This window comes from Hypanus sabinus, chromosome 10 (genome assembly GCF_030144855.1).
Source record: "Hypanus sabinus isolate sHypSab1 chromosome 10, sHypSab1.hap1, whole genome shotgun sequence".
Lineage (NCBI taxonomy): Eukaryota > Metazoa > Chordata > Chondrichthyes > Myliobatiformes > Dasyatidae > Hypanus > Hypanus sabinus.
In genome coordinates this window covers 16,906,888-16,926,620 of record NC_082715.1, presented here as the reverse complement: position 1 = coordinate 16,926,620, position 19,733 = coordinate 16,906,888, and the positions used below count along the sequence as shown (strand labels likewise).

The 19,733-nt window shown below is 41.2% G+C and overlaps 1 protein-coding gene across 1 annotated transcript in view; it reads right to left on the bottom strand.

Moving 5' to 3' along the window:
• Positions 1 to 19,733, bottom strand: part of lama4 (laminin, alpha 4) — a 182,911-nt gene that overhangs the window by 113,933 nt on the left and 49,245 nt on the right. Inside the window, exons 4-9 of the mRNA XM_059981458.1 lie at positions 12,934 to 13,014; positions 10,516 to 10,727; positions 7,560 to 7,660; positions 5,900 to 6,080; positions 5,267 to 5,353; positions 450 to 601 (exon numbers count right to left, since the gene is read on the bottom strand). Coding sequence (XP_059837441.1) covers positions 450 to 601; positions 5,267 to 5,353; positions 5,900 to 6,080; positions 7,560 to 7,660; positions 10,516 to 10,727; positions 12,934 to 13,014 — 814 coding nt within the window. The remainder of the gene's footprint in view (positions 1 to 449; positions 602 to 5,266; positions 5,354 to 5,899; positions 6,081 to 7,559; positions 7,661 to 10,515; positions 10,728 to 12,933; positions 13,015 to 19,733) is intronic.

Genomic DNA, 19,733 nt, shown 5'->3' with positions numbered 1-19,733 from the left:
TCTTCTTGCATTTACCCTATCTATACCCCTCATAATTTTGTACATTTCTATCAAATCTCTAAATCCTCTACAGTCCAAGGACTAAAGTCCTAACTTATTCAATCTTTCCTTATAACTCAGTTTCTCATGAAAGGTCTGTAGGCATAATTTAATATCGCAAGATTTCTTACTTTAAGTAACCTCTCATTTTGTTTCCTTTAGCTTTTTTTCTATTCTGTTCTTCAGTCTGCCTTTTTGAATTTCATTAGCATTGCCTTTTGTGGCCAATCCCATTACTTAGAAAATGCTTAGAAACCTTTATGAAATTACATATAGTATAAATTCAAAGTCTATGTCACAATCCAATGTTATAACATCAATAAAATATCAAATTCAAACAAATACACATTAAACTTTAATTTTCACCATAATTTTGTGAGCTCTATCTGAATATTATTGCTAACACTTACGTTGAATTCGATTGCTGTGAGATTAAATTTGTTTAATCTGCTGTTAAAGACATCACCAGTAATAACATTCAAAACAGCAGATTTAGCTTCTTCCAGTGACGATCCTGCTATTTTCATATCATCAATTAAGTCCCCGATGCACTTGTCACATCCTGTAGAAATTATAGAACAGCTGCTCAGTTTGAGGCAACAGGATTCATGATATTAGGTACTCCACAGATCACTTTCAGCTTATTTTGCATTGAAAAATATGACTGACTTGGAGGAATTGGAGATTGTGAATCCCTGGGGCTTTATAAAACATGGGTCAGACTGCATTTGGAGTATTAAGTACAGTTTTGGGCCCCTTATCTAAGAAAAGATGTGCTGGCATTGGAGACAGTCCAGAGGAGGTTTGTGAGAATGATCCCAGGAATGAAAGGGTTAACATATGAGGAGCGCTTGATGGCTCTCTGCCTGTACTACCTGGGGTTCAGGAGAATGGGGGGAGGATCATATTGAAAGCTATCGAATATTAAAAGGCGCAGATAGTGTGGATGAGGAAAGGATGTTTCCTGTACTGCAGGAGTCTAGGACCAGAGGGTCTAGACTGAGGGTCTTGCATTGAGGGTCATAGAATTAGAACAGAGATGAAGAGCAATTTCTTCAGCAAGAGGGTGGTGAATCTGTAGAATTCGTCGCACAGACACCTTTGCAGGCCAAGTCATTGGGTATATTTAAGGCAGAGTTTGATAAGTTCTTGATTAATCAAGAAAAGGCAGGAGAAATGAGGTTCAGAAAGATTATAAATCAGCCAGGATGGAACATCAGAGCAGACTCGACTGGCCAAATGACCTAATTCTGCTTCTATGTCTTATGATCTTCTAATGTTATGGTCAAATCACAACTGAACAGGAGGGAGCTAGCTGGAGACTCTTGTCCCCACATTTCTTCCCTCACCACTATCCCAGGCCCCAGACAGTCCTTTCAGGTGAGGCACCACTTCACCTGCGAGTCAGCTGGGGTGATATACTGTATCCGGTGCTCCTGATGTGGTCATTTATACATTGGGGAGACCCGCCGCAGACTGGGAGGCTGTTTCACTGAACACCGACGCTCGATCCTCCAGCAGTGGCGGGATATAAATGTGGCCACACACTTCAATACCACAGACCACTCCCAATCCGACATGTCTGTCCATGGCCTCCTCTACCGTCAAGATGAGGCCACACGCAGGTCGACGGAGCAATACCTCATCTCCCACCTAGGTAGCCTCCTACCTGCCGGGATGAACATCCAACTCACAGACCTCCGTTGATACCCCTGCCCCCCTTACCCCCATCCCTATCTATTATTTTAGTCTGGTTCTCTTTCTCTCTCTTTTTTCCCTCCTCACTATAATCTCCCCCCAGCCCTACCTTTCTTTCTCTTTTATTTCTCATAATTCTCCATCTTCCCCCAGCCCATTTCCCTCCAGCCTATCACTTCCCAGCTCTCTACTTCATCCCTCCCCCCCACTTCTTATCCCCCCTCCACCATCCCATGTTACTACACTCCTGATGAAGGGTTTCGGCCCAAAACGTCGTCCCTACCTCCTCCCATAGATGCTGTCTGGCCTGCTGAGTTCTGCCAGCATTTTGTGTTTTTATTTATTTCCAGCATCTGCAGATTCACTCGTGTTACTCTTGATTGGGAACTTGACTGTTCCAAAGGGAATTATTGGAATGCTTTAGCAGTAAAGAATCATTTGCAAATTCCTTTATAATTGATTTTCCGATCCATCGCTGGACCTCTCAGTTTCTTTCAGCTGAACTACTGGGTCTTAAAGGCTAATGTCTCCTGACAATAAGTGGCCTCTCACCCTTAACCACAGCACACCAAAAATACTGTCTCTTAGGAAGAGTGGGAGAAGCTTGTACAGGAACTCCACCGCATAACTCTGGTGCTCCTTCAGTGCATCTTCAGCGGAAGTATTTTATTGAGTTCACATCACATCTGGGCAGGTTCAGTTCATCAGTAGGCCCAGTACATGAAGATCCTCTAAGGATGCCTTCCCAGGTCTCCACAGCTGTAATAACATAATTAATGCAGCAGTGTTGCACGCAAATCTCAGCAGCAACCGGAGGAACTTTAACTCTCTCCTCTTATGAGGGTAACAGTTTCTGCAGCAGAAAATATCTGATGAATTAAACAGTTATTCTTATTTAGTATTGATGCATTGAACTCTATTTTACTCTATCCATTAGACAAAGGAGCATATTTAGGTCATTTAGTCCACTGAGTCTGCTCAGATAGTCAATCATGGCTGATTTATTATCCCTCTCTATCCCATTCTCCTACCCACTCCCAGTAACCTTGGACTCCCTTACTACTCAAGAACTTATCAACCTCTGCTTTAGATATATCCAATGTCTTGGCCTCCACAGCTGTCTTTGGCAATGAATTCCATGGATTCACCACACCTTGGTGAAAAAAAAATTCCTTTTCATCTCTGTTCTAGAATAATATCCTTGTATTCTGATGCTGTGACTTCTGGTCCTCCATTCTCCCACTATTCAAAACATGCTCTATACATGCATTCTATCTAGACCTTTCAATATTTGGTAGGTTTAATGAAATCCCCCTTCCCCCCATTCTTCTAAATGCCAGTGAGTACAGACAGAGCCATTAAATGCTCTTCATGCATTAACCCTTTTATTCTCATGAACATCCTCTGGACCCCTCCAATATGAGTGCATCTTTTCCTAGATAAAAGGCCCAATACTGCTCACAATACTACAAGTGCAATCTGACCAGTGCCTTATAAAGATTTAGTATTACATCTTTGCTTTTATATAACCATATAACAATTACAGCACGGAAACAGGCCATCTCGGCCCTTCTAGTCCGTGCCAAACACTTACTCTCACCTAGTTCCACTGACCTGCACTCAGCCCATAACCCTCCATTCCTTTTCTGTCCATATACCTATCCAATTTTACTTTAAATGACAATACTGAACCTGCCTCTACCACTTCTACTGGAAGCTCATTCCACACAGCTACTACTCTCTGAGTAAAGAAATTCCCCCTCGTGTTACCCTTAAACTTTTGCCCCCTAACTCTCAACTCATGTCCTCTTGTTTGAATCTCCCCTACTCTCAATGGAAAAAGCCTATCCACGTCAACTCTATCCCCCCTCATAATTTTAAATACCTCTATTAAGTCCCCCCTCAATGTTCTGCACTCCAAAGAATTAAGACCTAACTTGTTCAACCTTTCCCTGTAACTTAGGTGCTCAAACCCAGGTAACATGCTAGTAAATCTCCTCTGTACTCTCTCTATTTTGTTGACATCTTTCCTATAATTCGGCAATGAGAACCATACATATTTGAGTCCTCTCTAAATGAATGCTAATATTGCATTTGCTTTCTTCACCACTGACTCAACCTACAAGTTAACCTTTAGGGAATCCTGCACTCAGCCTCCCAAGTCTCTTTGCACTTTCAATTTCAAAATTTGTTCCCTGTTTCAAAAATAGTCTAAACCTTTACTCCTACTAGCATCCAGGATCATACATTGGAACTTAATTGCCTTGATCATGAGGCTACTGAATGCTAAATTACTTTACATGAAGACCAATGAGGAAATATGGTACTGCTGTTGTATTGGCTCCTTAAAATAAAATTTTTATAAATCTCAGATGTTACAAAATAAATTTTAAGAAGGTTAACATTGGATAATTTAATCTAAAGCTTTCCATAAATATTTGGTTGTTGCACATTCTGTGTGTCTAGAAATAACACATTTCTGATATTAAAAGCATGCTTTTGTGAGGTCCAGTCATTAATAGTTTGCAGCATTTTGAGGATCTTGTCAGCTTTCTACTAAACATTCTACAAGTAAAGCCTGAAATCACTAAGCTTCCATACTCCTTTATCTGAATCTCTGAACATTGTGATCAAATCTGGTCTAGAAGATCATATACTTGTCGTTTTAAAAAGTTTAGAATATTTTAGAGAGCCACACTGAGTTCTGGGTGGTGGGGTGGATTACGTCTCTATCTAAGGAGGTGTAAAGCTCTCCTTCCTTACGCCAGCCTGCAGGTTGCCCTTGGGCAAGGTGTAGTACCTATTTAATACCACCCCCCCCCCCAATCAGGGTCATGTGAAGCCTTGGGAGAAGGTGGTGGATGGATGTACGAGCAAATGGTGCATATCACAAATCTGTGTTATGCAACTACTGACTCCAGGCAGACAATTTCTGAAGAGTATTGATAATGGCTCGGGTCACCCCTCTTGTAAAGACACTGCCCAGAAGAAGGTAATGGCAAACCACCTCTGTAGAAAAAATTGCCAAGAACAATCATGGTTAAGGACCATGATCGCCCACATCATACGACAAGGCACATACTGATGATGATGATGGCACTGAGCTCGTTGTATGCAAAGCTTCTAGACTTACTGAAAGAATGGGCAGAGCCTGGAAATAATGGACAGAAATTCTGCCATTCATAAGTTAGAATAATCTCACTACTTCGTTAATTACGCTACAAAATGACGCATTTATGGATCAGTGCTGAAGGTACTGTCAATATAATTCACTGTAAAAGCTTCACACAGTTATACTTCAGATGGCTGTTGCTTATAGGAGATATCATGATTTGTCCTGCCTTTGGGGCGGCATGGTAACATAGTGCTATTGCAGTGCCAGTAACCATGGTTCAATTCCCACCACTGCCCGTAAGTTTATTTTTTTCCCTGTTACTCTGGTGTTTCTCTAAGTAAAATAAAATTGTAGGTCAGCAGAAACAGGGATTCAGAACGTCATTGGAAAGTTGAGTTGATTGAAGGTACTTACTGACAACTGAGCAATTAACTGGTGACTCGGTGGGTGCTGACATACACTCTCCTGTCTCACTGTTACAGGGTCCATCACATTCACACCCTATAGACAAGAAGAAAATATGAAATTTGGAAGCAATATGTTTCATTTTAGACTTTATGAGAATAATTTAATTTGGACCCCTAACTCCACGCAATATCTTTATGAAGCACTGCATAGATTAACAATAATATTTACAATAGTTATTTTTTTCCAAACGACTCAATTTGCTTCACTGTGCTTCTCACAGAGGATTAGTTTTGATCAGTACTGATGCACCATTAATAACTCTGAGACGTGGGTTAAGGTAGGCTTTTATTGGCTGGAAGAAAGCACAAGCAGCAAGTGACCATCACATGACATCCTGGAGACTGAGGAAGGGTCTGTGGCTCCAATCACCTTCATACCGGGGTCTGTGGGAGGAGCCGCAGGAGCAGTCAGCAGGGGTGGGGGGGGGGGGGCGCGTGTCCAGACAGGTATAAGTAGTTCACCACAAGTACATAAGCTAATTTTAGACACTTTTGCTTATTCTAATCCCTTTCTTTTTTTGTTTACTTTGCCCAGTCTTACTCTCATTAAAAACTTACTTCTACAATGGACTAAACTTACTCTGGCACCCGTATGGTCCATAGTTCCAGAACCCATATAAACAGTGGTCACAGCGCTTTCCAGTAACTCCGTGTAGGCATGAGCACTGGCCGTTCAAAGGGTCACAATATTTATCCTTCGCAGCCAGGGCACACTCACATTTCGAACACCCGGAACAGCTGCTGTATCCATAGTAACCAATCTGCAAAAAAAAAATCAGAACAAAATATAAAACGACAAACAACTCTGAAGTTATTAATATATAGTTTAGAACTTATCCAGCTGTACTATGGTTATTTCAAAAGCAGTAAATTTTTCAGTGTGTTTCTTGCTGATCTAATTCATACACTGGCAGCTAGTGAATATTTTATATGTAATAATATTTGTGTATTTACTCTAGATTTGGAATATTTTAATTGGTATTCAAGCAGCAACCACAGAAATGAGCAAACAGTTTTTTTTTTCAGGACCGGAAAGGAAGGGAAAGATGTCAGAAAGATTCCTATCCTGAGGAAGGCTCTCAGCCCAACGTGAGGACTGTTCTTTTTTCATTTCCACATATGCCGCCTGACCTGAGTTCCTGATGCATTTTGCATGTCATGCTCTGGATTTCCAGCATCTGCAGAATTTCCCGTGTTTATGTGGTATTCAAGCCTTATGTGACATAAAGGAAAAAATAAACTAAATGATTTCAATATTTGTATTTCCCTCATTATTAACTTGTGAATGCATGATAAATTAAAAATAAAGAGGTTCCAACATGTCAGGTAACACAATCACATTCCTATTTGTTAGAGGTTAGTTCCTAGATCTTTCTTATTTAGCATGAATTGAAAATAATTTTATCTGAATTATAATGTCATTGTCGAACTTTTGGGAGGAATAGAAAGTAAAAGCACGTTGATGAATTTTTGTTTTTAAGTGTTGCTAACGCAAATCTCCATTACACTGCTGTGGTATATAGAAATGATTCTGTTCTCAGATGAAGGAACTTGCTTTGCTCCTCACCTCTGAGGAAGAGCAGGATGTCTTTACACAAGACCATGACCTGACAAATTTTTAACAGGTCCCCTGCTATTTTTAAGTTGAGCCCACTCCATAATCCTGCTTCCTGAAAGGATGCCATGCTGTGTTTGAGTCCAAAAATATGGAATAAAATTGTTGATTACAGCTACTGAGAAGCCGTTAAACCAATCTTCTGCTTATCTTCTATCAGCAAAACAAATTCCTGCTCTCTCTATACAGCTGAACAAATATTCCCACCTGCATTTAAATTTCCCCATACTCTTCATCTCCACTACCCCAAGGTTAAAAAAAACCTTCTAAACAAACACCTTAAACCAAGAACATCTCAGGTTGATGAAACATGTTAGATGCTCTTCCCCACATATTCAGTGAAAAGACGTCCATAGACCAAATTACCACATTCTCTTTCCTTCAACTGGACCCCTCTCTTTCCTCTTTCCTTTTCTCTTTTCACTTTAATTTTCCTCCCTTTCCAACCTCCTAGTTACTTGTGTGCTACCTTCCTTACTAACCCCCACTCCTTTCACCCCTAGCTCTTGAAACCAGTTCTCTCCCTTCACCCCTGCTGGACTGGAAAACAGCACTTTGTTGATAATATAATGGGAGATTGACTGGTTTAATCCAATAATCTCAGAAAATTACTTGAGGTACTCACCTCACAATGGTCACACAGGGCTCCTGTAACTCCTGGCTTACATTGGCAATGCCCAGTCACATAATCACATTCACTGGTTCCACACTTCTGACAAGGACACTCTTTTAGAAATAAAAAGGTACTCTTTTAGTTCTGGGACAATTTAAGATCAACATCATTTAAAAGAGATCTGATGGCTTTTGAGAAATCTGTCACGGTTCAATGGTGCACAGTTATCTTACGCAAGCTTTTCGGGAAACAGGCATTGGCCAGAATTTCCTAAATTACACTGAGCTGAACATCGCAATAATAATTCCCTGTCAACACCCCCTGATGCCACAGTTCCAGCAAGGATCATTTGCACAAAGTGAAACATAAAACCTTACGTAGTAAGGGTGAAAATGCATCTCCTGCTCCCTGTCATTGGAATGTAAGTCCAGGATAGGTGTCTGAAGAAGGACATTTCAAAATTAGAGAATGCTGGAACTACTTAGTAGGGCTTGAACGCGTAAAATATCTGTTTTAAATTAATAACCTTTGATCAGAAAGTAGTTGCAATCATTATTGATGGGGCAGAGCACACCGGGATGCCAGCATGCAGGGTACTTAATTAAAATTTACTGATGGGCCTGCTTGTAGAGAACATGAACTCCTCCCATTTGGGAGTGGCTAATTGAATGGCATAGGAGTATCACTATTAACTACCACTATACATCCCCACCCACTTCCGGTTTAATTTTTAATTTTTCCCATTTCTGATGATGATCATTTGAATCGACGTCTGAAACTACTGAGCCAGTGACATTCTTTCCCTCGTTCCCTCCCTCCACAAATGCTGCCTGACCTCTTGATCATTTCAGTTCTTATTTCAGCCCTTCAGCTGCTCTTTCAGTTAATCTTCAATTTTAAAAGATATTCTGCTCTTGCAAGCCACCTTTTCACATTTAGACAGGGTTATGAGTGGGGTGGGGCAGTGGTGGAATTATAGGAGAAAATAACAAGGGAAAAGGAATGCTGCTGATGTGGGAATCATCCAAACAAGAGGACAATAAATCAGTGTTCCTGATTATACTTTCTAAGATTAGGGTCTCCTTGGAGATGAATCACTCTATTCAGGTCATGCATCCTTGTGCTCCGAGAGGCAGGCTCGAGATATGGAGATACGTCTCTATCAAAGGTGGTGTAAGTTGCTCCTTCCCTCCGCTAGCCTGCAGGTCATCTTGGGCACGGTGTGGCGCCTGCTTAACCCGTCCCCCCATCGATCAGGGTCACATGAAGCCATGGGAACAGGTGGTGGGTGGTTGTATGAGCAGCTGGTACATATTACAAGACCTGGTTATACACCAATGCCAGGCAGGCAACCTCTGAACAGCATTGATATTGGCTGGGGAGATCACCTGTCTTGTAAAGACTCTGCCCAGAAAATGCCAATGGCAAAGCACTTCTGTAGAAAAGTTTGACAAGAACAATCATGGCCATGGAAAGACATGATCGCCCATGTAATACCGCAGAGTGCATAATGAACGAGCAAACACGTGATCATGTCATTGGTCCAGTTAAGCTTCTGACAATCATGTCTCAGTCCATTTTCCCTCTCCACTGTGATATTTACATTTATGATGGTGAAGTCAATGAAGGTCAAGAGCAGATACTTAGAGCCTCACTTTTTGAAGATGGCCATTACTTGGCGATTTTGTTCTTTGCCACTTAAAGTTCAAAGTTCAAAGTATATTTTTATTCTCAAAGTACATATATGTCACCATATACAATCCTAAGTTTTAATTTTTGCAGACATACTCAATAAATCTATAGAATAATAACCATAATAAAATCAACGAAATACTACCCAACTAGGCCTTTCAACCAGAGTGCAGAAGACAAGAAGACTGTGCAAGTACAAAAAGAAGAAATAATAAATAAAGCAATAAATATTGAGAACATGAGATGAAGAGTCATGAAAAGTGAGTCCTTTGGTTGTGTTAGCATTTTAATGAAGGGGCAAATGAATTTGTGTGAAGTTATCACCTTCGGTTCAAGAGTCTGATGGTTGAGAGACAGTAATCCTTTCTGAACCCGGTGGTGAGAGACCTGATGCTCCTGTACCTTCTTCCTTATGACAGCAGTGAGGAGAGAGCATGTCCTGGGTGCTGGGAGTTCCTGATGATGGATGCTGCTTTTCTGTTAAAAAGTTTCATGTAAATGTACAGCCCATCTGAGACAGCTGTTTAAGTTTTGCCATCTGTTTGGAATGGGTTGTTTCATTATATGAGCCATTATAAAGCCAGTAAAGATCTAAAGCATCCTTACCATCTTCCATACCCGATTGTAGCATACCTCCCCTATAGAGTTCTCTGAAATTTTCACCGATTATATTTAACATGATTTTTAGGTTATAACCGCTACCACAGGTTTATGAGGAAATTTATTAAATTTCATTTGTGATTGTTAAAGGATTATGAGAAAGATGAAAAATAAAGTAAGTATTTTCTAAACAATAACAAGAACAGTATCATCGTAGTAAACTTTCTAGAAAGTCATAATGTATTTCTAAGATATTTGGCTCATGCACTTGGGACTTGATGTTCTTTCTGCTGATTGCACACGTTTTTTTTCCAGAGGTGTAGGGGCTTGACGTTCTTGTTGCCGTTTATGCGATTTGTGATTTGTATGTGTGCTGGGGGGGGGGGGGAAGGTTGATAATCTTGTTGCCAATTCTGCAATTTGTTTTTTTTCGTGTGTGGGGATTGATGTTTATCTTTGAATGGATTCCATGGTTTTCTTTGTTTCATGGCTATCTGGAGAAGACAAATCTCAGAGTTATATACTGCATACATACTTCAATAATAATGTACCTAGAACCATGATTCACTGCCAAATATTACATGGAACTAAATAGACTAAAATATTTAATATCCAATTTTTTTACTTATTTGAAAGTCAGAAGAAATACTGCTCAATTCCAACTAGACAAACGTACCTGTGCAGTTTTTGGCTTTGATGGCATCTCCATAGTAACCCGAGGCACATTGCTCACAATGGAGCCCAGTTGTATTTTTCAGACAATTGCGGCAATGTCCAGTTATTTCATCGCAGTCGTCAAAAATTAGGTTAGGATCAGAGTTGCCATTACAGTTGCATTTTTTGCAACTTTGCTGTGTCAAAGGTGAGCCATAGTAACCAGGTGCACATCTGGAATAAAAAATCCACATCCTTTAAAACCACAAGCAGCTGTGCCTTCTATTTTAAGGAGTTTAAATAACTGATCATTTTTGAAGTGAGCCTCACTAACTGATAGCTACTATTTTTGGAAATGGAACATGTTCTGTCTTTGTACTGAGCATTATTATGTGTGGCATGTAGTTCAGCAGTTAGTATAGTTCTTTACAGCAACAATTTCTACCGCAATCAGTGAGGAGTTTATATGATCTTCCCATAACCTTGTGGGATTCATCCAGGTACTCTCGTTTCCTCCCACATTCCAAAGAGACATTCGGCTAGGGTTAGTGAGTTGTAAGAATGCTAGGCTAGCTGCAGAAATGTGGTGATAGTTGGGGGCAGCTCCAGGTCCTCCTTGGACTGTGTTGGTTGTTGATGTAAACAACACACTTCATTGAATGTTTTACAGTTTCAATGTACATGTGACAAATAAAGCCAATCTTTAATTTTTTAATCCTTAATCTTAATTATGAGGAACTGTAGGCCAATCAAGAAGGATTTGCATGGAACTTAGTTTCTCCCTGAAAATTTTGCAAAAATGGTATCTTGTTGCCTTGGTCCCCATTCAATTCAGCCAGCTGACATAACCGTCTTGTATTTCTGGGATAGGTACGTCCCAAATATATTCACAGTCTTCTTTTTCACAGCAACATAAATGCATAGAACTGCCACTCAACTTCCTTGACAGCATCAACTATCTTATTGAACTTGTTTTAATTTAATCAACTTTTAATTGATTTGTGGGGGGTGGGAAATATCTATGTTGAGAGCAACATGCACAAAATGCTGGAAGAACTCAGCAAGTCAGGCAGCATTTTTGGATTCAAAATTTTCTTCCTTTTTGGAATATATCTGTTTTGCACTTCCCTCATTTTTCACAGAAACTCCAGCCATTTCTGCACTGCTCTCCTTCCTGCTAGTGTCTCTTTCCAGTCAATCTTGGCCAGTTCCCCTCTCATGCCATGGAAATTTCCTTTATTCCACTGAAATACCCACACATTGGAATTCAGTCAAGTCAAGTTTTGTTTGTAAATTCTATTGTGTATCATTTTTCCTGCAATGTTGTGGTGGCACGGTAGCGTAGTGATTAGCACAATGCTTTCCAGTACCAGCAACCTGTGTGCAATTCCCCCTGCTGCCTGTAAGGAGTTTGTACGTTCTCCCTGTGACAGTGTGGATTTCCTCCAGGTGCTTTGGTTCCCTCCCACAGACCAAAGACATATCCTTCGCTAGGCTAAATGGTCAGCGTTAATTGTCCAACAGATAGACCGGGATTAAAGCAAGGGATCGCTGGAGAATTCAAGGGGCTGGAAGGGCCTATTCTGCACTGTATTCAATAAATAAATAAATACATAAATGAATTTCAACATAGTATATGGTAACACTTTGAACCATGACATTTGAAATGTAAGGTTAATATGGTAATCCCACAAGGGGGAGAGGAATACTGGAGATATGATAACAGTATACGATGAACTATAAAAAGGACAGTGCTTGTTCTTAAGACACACCAATAGTACTAGTGGTCAGTTCTATGTGATAAATATTAAACGCTTGTAATTCTTGTTAAACGTCTTTGATACTGTAATGTCAAAGTGATATCTGAAAGCAGTCACTTTGGCATTACAGTCACCCTAGCAGTCACCTACTCACTAAATTACCATCAGGGAGATGCCAGCTAAGTCCATCACCACCAGGACTACACGCCATCTCCGAAACTTCTTTCCTGTAGCTATCCAGCTTCTCAACAAAACTACCTTTCCCTGTACAACATCCACTAAATAGTCTTTCCTGTTCTCCTTGTTCTGTTGATAACTATTGGTTCTGTTATATGTTCACATTTATTCAAGTTTGATATTGGCGTTTGCACATGTGACCATTCAGGATCAGAATTAGAATCAGGTTCAATATCATTGGCATATGTTAGTCTGTTAATTGCTGATTTTTCATGGCTGTTTGTCCTAATATCTTACAAATTGTTGGTTCCCATTGTGTTGTCCGTTATGCTGTTGTCCTGTGTTTAATGCTTGGAATTGAACCACAATCAATTCTGCTATGTTTCACATACTGGCAATAAAATGATTATAATTCTGATAAAAACAGTTCAACATGGACCTAGATAAAAACAGTTCTCTTGACATGTAAAATCAATGCACTCAGCCAAAGAAATATTACTAACCTTTCACATTTGGATCCAGCATAATTTTCTTTACACATACAACGCAATTTATCATTCTTAATCATGCAGGAAACTGCAAAACTGAGAAAAATAAATAAACACAGAGAAAGTACATAAATTTCATATTCTCATACGCTCTAACATGTTAGGCCAGATCAGGCTTGACATTGTGATATTCATTGGCTGCTCTAATTAGGGTGCAAACTTAGTACTATCATAAGCAACAACTGTTGTAGCATGGGTCCCACATGATTGTACTATCGAAAGCTACTTTTGTGTAGAAGAAGGACACTGTGGCGTAGCAGTTAGTGCAACGCTATTACAGCTTGGGGCGATGGAATTTGGAGTTCAATTTGGATATCCTCTGTAAGGTGTCAGTACATCTCCCCTGTGGAATGTGTGGATTTTCTCTGGGTTCTCTGGTTTCCTCCCACAAAAATGAACCAGTTAGTTAAACAGGGGTCGGCAACGTTTACCACTGAAAGAGCCAATATGGACCCATTTCCCACAGAAAAGAAAACACTGGGAGCCACAAAACCCGTTTGACATTTAAAATGAAATAACACTGCATACAACGGGTTTTTTTTGCCTTTGTGCTATGTATAAACAAACTATAATGTGTTGCATTTATGAAATTGATGAACTCCTGCAGAGAAAACAAAATTACATTTCTGCATGCAACAAAAACATTTTGAACTCTGAAAAAAAGACGATGGGTTGAAGGTTACTCCATAGTTAGCCTACCTTGGATCAAAGAATTAAAAGAAAGCACGCACTGGCGGGTGTCAGGCATTGGCAGTGGTGATGTATATTAATAGCGATAAAAAACACGTTGTAGCGGTGTGCTACACGCAGCGCTAAAATAAAGACTGCAGTCAAAGGTAACTTTATTCGAACTAAACAGCCTTGATTTAAAGCCTCCCTCAACCAATCCCCGTGGGCGCGGATGCTCCAAACGACACGTACTCACAAACCCCCGTAGGCTATCTCCCTTAGCCGGAACGGTGGCTAATTGTGAGCCGGTTCGGATGTGTCAGGAAATGGGGTCTCCACAAAGTTTTTAGATTGTACAAGATCACCATAATCTTCAAATTTCGAATTACATTTCAAAAGCTAACAAACCATGGAGAGCCGCATCACAGAGATGAAAGAGCCGCAGGTTGCCGACCTCTGAGTTAGTAGGTTAATTAGTCTCATGATTAGGTTAGGGTTAAATTGGGGGTGGGGTTGTCGGGCAGCATGGCCTGAAGGGACGACTCTGCTTTGTATCTCAATAAATAAGTAGAAGGGCGAAGCAAGGTCAAGGTGGTGCTAAACGGGGACTCCTTTCCTTACATCTTTGGAACTAGCTTTATTTCTATCTTTGATGTCTCCTTTTTTCCTTTTCAAGTTTCTTTTGAAGACCCTGACCTGGAGTTACACTCTGACTTCAGTTCTTTGCATGAATGAGACCCGCTTTCAGGGCCTCATGACCAGCCGCTTTTTGATATCCCAAGGATGCAGCCTGGAAGACTAGTATGCCTTCAGGGTGCCAGATTTTCATTACTCTGGAGACGGGCTGATTCTGGGCCGGTGCCCCTGACTGAAGCGTCGCGGGAGAACATGGAACATTGGGAGCAGTGGGCTAGCTGCTGGGGGGGGGGCTGTGTGTCCAGAGGGCTGCGTGTTTCTGCGGCCGACTCTCTGGGCACAGAGGTTGGAAAAACTTCTAACATCTTAAATCAGCCAGTTGTTTGTAATGCCTCCCTCTTCGCTGTGAAACGGGGATACCTCTTTTTGCCTTATTAGGGAGAGAGAGAGAGAGAGAGAGAGAGAGAGAGAGAGCGCTTGTGGTACGTCGAGTTACCGAGTGAATGAGTAGTCTTTGGGGTATTGCTAGTCTGTGTCTGTGCTGCACACTTGAGTGCTCGGTGGGAGGCGTTCATGTTTTTTTGCTGGAGGGGGTCATTGCTTGGGTGTGGGGGGGATCTGAGGGGGCTTTGAGATTCTCATGTTTAACGGTCATTCATTCTTTGGGGGCTCTCCTCTGTTTTTGCAGATGGTTGCGAAGAAAAAGAATTTCAGGATGTATATTGTATACATATCTCTGACATTAAATGTACCTATTGAACTTATGTAAATACAAAAATAAGTTAATCAATTTATCATTACTACCTCTTCCATTAACAGAAGTCATTAATTGTATACAAAACAAGCTGTAAGCTACATATTAACATCGATCAAAAATTAAGCTCTTCTACGTTGAAACTCAATTTACATCTGAAAATTTATCATAGACTTGAAACATAATTAAAACACTACTAATTTTCAAGATTTTGCTTTCAGTTTTTGATTTACATGGAAACACACTTAAAAAAACTTTGCCACTTGATCCAAAGCTTGTTCAAAAACAGAAGACGGAAGATACTGCTGGGGAATTGAAGGCCCAATCTCTGCATTTGCTTCTGAATCTGGGTGTGCAGGGCACTGGATGACAAAAAATACAGGGCTGTCTTGGGGTTAGAGGACTGCGTATGTGTGTGGAGGGGGTGGGGAGGGATGGGACTTGATTTGCTGCTGTTGTTTTATTGCTTGCTGTGTTCTGTTTCAGTGTGTACATCAGGCTTAGGCAAGATCAAGTCTGGGTGAGGTACATTGTCTTGTAAGTTAGTCTCTCTCTGTCCTTACTTGTTCATTCCTCATCTGTTAGGCATAGTAGATTAGTGAGAATGGTAGTGTTTTGTACTCTGGGTGGGATGTGGGAATTCTGGGAGAGCCTCTGTCTCCCAGATAAACACATCTGCACCAGCTGCACCAAGTTACAGCTTCTGAGAGAACATATTATGGGACTGGAATTGCAACTTGATGATTTCAACTCTTACGGAGAAAGGGGAAGTGATAGACCGGAGCTACAGGGAGGTATTCACCCTTAGGTTGCAGGGGACAGATAACTGGGTGACTGTCAGGAGGAAGAGGAGAGATTTAGAGACAGTGCAGAGTACATCTGTGGCTCTTCCCCTCAGTAATAAGTTTACAACTTCAGGTACTATTGAGGAGGACAATCTACCAGGGGGAGCAACAATGACCGGGTCTCTGGCACTGAGTCTGGTGCTGTGGATCAGTCGAGCGGAGAGGTGAAGAGGACGGCAGTGTTGATAGGTGATGCCTTAATCAGAGGATCAGAGTTGGCGTTCTGCAGAGATATCTGAATGGTATATTGACTCCCTGATGCTAGAATCTGGTCTCGGATTTGGGTCAAAAGCAATAGCAAGCAGCCAGAAGTCCTGCTACGTGTTGGCATCAATGACATAGGTAGACAAGGTGAGGAAGTCCTAAAGAGAGATTTCGGGGAGATAGGTAGAAAGCTGAGAAACAGGACCTCCAGGGTAGTAATCTCTGGATTACTCCCTGTATCATGTGCCAGTGAGGGTAAGAATAGGATGATCTGGCAGATGAATGGATGGTTGAGGAACGAGTACAGGTGGGAGGGGTCCAGATTTATGGATCTCTTGTGGGGAAGATATGACCTGTACAAAAGGGATGGGTTGCACCCGAACCCGAGTGGGTCCAATATCCTTGTGGGCAGGTTGATTAGAGTTGTTCAGGTGGGTTTAAACTAATTTGGTAGGGGGTTGGGAACTGGAGTGTGAGTGCAGAGATGAGGTAGTTGGTTTACAAACACTGGCAATGTGTAGCAAGGAGAGGCTGATGATAGGGCAAAATTGCAGTCAACAGGATAGCTTGCAAGGTAAAAGATGGACAAAATCGAAATGGTGAAAGCAGGACTGATGGTGTTGTATTTGACTGCGCACAGTATACAGAATAAAGTAGATAAACTTGTAGCATAGTTACGCATTGGCAAGTATGATGGTGTAGACATCACTGAATCATGGTTGAAAGAAGATTATAGCTGGGAGCTCAATGTCCAAGGATACACATTGCATTAAAAGGACAGGCTGAAAGGGAGAGGGGTTGGCATGGCTCTGTTGGTAAAAAATGAAATCAAATCATTAGAAAGAGGTGATAAAGGGTTGGACAGTATTGAATCTTCGTAGATAGAGCTAAAAAACTACAAGGGTAAAAAGTCCCTGATGGGAGTTACAGGCAGTCCCCTAAACAGTAGTGAAGTTATGGTCTACAAATTACAATCGGAGGCAGAAAATGTAAGCCAAAAAAAAGCAATGTTACAATAGTCATGGAGGATTTCAATATGCCGGTAGATTGGAAGAATCAGGTTGGATTCCAAGAGGGGGAGTTTCTAGAATGTCTATCAGATGGATTATTAGAGAAGCTCGTGGTTGAGCCCACTAGGGGATCAGTGATTCTGGAATGGCTGTTGTGCAATGAACCAGAATTGACTAGAGAGCTTAGGGTAAAAGTCTGCAGACGATACAAAGATAGGTGGAGGGCAGGTAGTTTGAGGGAAGGCTACAGAAGAACTTGAACAGATTAAGAGATTGGGCAAAGAAGAGGCAGTTGTAATACAGTGTCAGGAAGTGTTTGGTCATGCACTATGATAGAAGAACTGAAAGGGCTGACTACTTTCTAAATGGAGAGAAACTGAGGGGCAAAGTGACTTGGGAGTCCTTGTGCAGGGTTCCCTGAAGATTAATTTGCAGTATCAGTCTGTGGTGACAAAGGCAAATTTGATGTTAGTATTGATTTCAAGAGGACTGGAATATGAAAGGAAGGATGTAATGTTGAGACTTTATAAAGCACATGTGAGCAATCTTGGGCCCTTTTTCTTAGAAAGGATGGGCTGAAACTGGAGAGGGCTCAAAGAGGGTTAACAAAACTGATTCCAGGTTTGAATGGCTTGTCATATGTAGTGTGTTTGATGGCTCTGGGCCTGCATTCACTGGAATTCAGAAGAATGAGGGGTGAACTCATTGAGACCTATCAAATGGTGAAAAGCCTTGATGGAGTGGATGTGAAGATGATGTTACATATGGTGGGTGGGTCTAAGACCAGAGGACATAGTCTCAGAATAGAGGGGCATCCTTTCAGAAAGTAGAAGAGGAGGAATTTCCTTAGCTATGGAGTGGAAAGATTTGGGCCTGCCATCACTGGAATTTAGAAGAATGCAGGAGGATCTTATTGAAACCTACCAAATGGTGGAAGGACGAGATAGAGTGGATGTGGAGGGGATGTTTCCTATGGCGGTATCCAAAACTAGAGGCCACAACCTCAAAGTTTAACAGTGGGTGACCTTTAGAATGGAGGTAAGGAGGAACTTTTTTAGCCAGAGATGAGTGAATCTATGGAAAGCTCTGCCACAGACTGCGGTGGAGGCCAAGTCACTGGTTAAAGTGGAAGTTAATAGTTTCTTGATTGGTCAGGGCATGAAGGGATATGGGGAGAAGGCAGGTGATTGAGGCTGAGAGGGAAAATGGATCAGCCATGATGAAATGGCGGAGCAGACTTGATGGACCAGATGGATAATTCTACCCCAATGTTGTATGGTCTTGCGGTGCTCAGTGTGGTTCTGCCAGTCATTGCTAGCGTGCGATGCTGGCATCAGAACGTGTGGCAACACTTGCAGCCAGCCTGCAGCACCCCCTTGGGTATGTTTGCTGTTAATGCATAAGATGCATTTCACTATATATTTGTCAGTATCTCCAGTTGAAATCTGTCTTTTTGTGTGTTTCCCCCTAGCTGTCAGTCTGTGGTTTTGTACTGCCACGTGCTCCTGTCCCCACACCTGCTCTACTCCGGTCCCTGTATTACTCAGTACTCCATCTCTCACCTGTTTCTCATTATTACCTGTTCTGCTGCCACCTGTGTCTCATTGTGCTCCACCTATCATCTGCCTCTCTGTTTATTGCTCAGTGTATTTCAGTCCTGTGTTTTCACCTGTTCGTTGCCAGATTGTGCTAGTGAGTTTTCCTGAGCCTTTCCAACATTTGTATCCGTACTCTGTCTGTCTGAATATCGACTCTGCCTGTTTTCCAATTCTGGTTTTTGGATTTCTCTGGATGTTTTGCTCTCTGCCTGAACTTTGATGCTGACTTTGTTGCCCCTTTGGATTTTCTACTCAGAAAATGTGACAGTGCGCTCACTATTGGGTCTGCGATTGGGTTGGTGCTTCAGTGTCCTGACAATATTTCAATGTACATGTGGTAAATAATCTTGAATTTTCATTCACAGTACAGATTCTGAGATGTACTGTATATCTCCAATGTATTTCTAAAACTAATATTGCTTCAGAATCCCAATCAGATTTATTAACTCCAGCACATGTCATGAAATTTGTTGACTTTGTGGCAGCAGTCCAATGGAATGCATAATAATAGACAAAAAAAAACGGAATTAAAGTACATAATCATTTAAATAAAATAAGTAGTGTAAAATAAATAAATCATGAGGTTTTCTTCATTGGTTCAATGTTCATCCAGAAATTGGATGGCGGAGAGGAAGAGCAACTCACACAAAATGCTAGAGGAACTGAGCAGGCCAGGCAGCATCTATGGAAAAAAGTACAGTTGACTTTTCAGGCTGAAATCATTCAGCAGGACTCGGATTTTCTCTTGTTTGTGGCAAAGAGGGGGAAGCTATTCTTGACTCCTAGAATATGCACCTACAGGCTTCGGTTCCTCCTTCCTGATGGTAGCAATGAGAACAAGGCATAACCTGGGTGATGGGGATTCTTAACAATGTTCTTGGAGAGATCAGGATCTGCAACGTTATGTTTCTCATTTCTATAAAGTGATATCCATTCAATAAGATGGAATCCTCATTTGAAATTCATTAGAGACTAATTCTTTGGCACTAGGTTCTTTGGTTTGATATTTTTATGTAGGACCTTGTGTTTAGCTTAAACT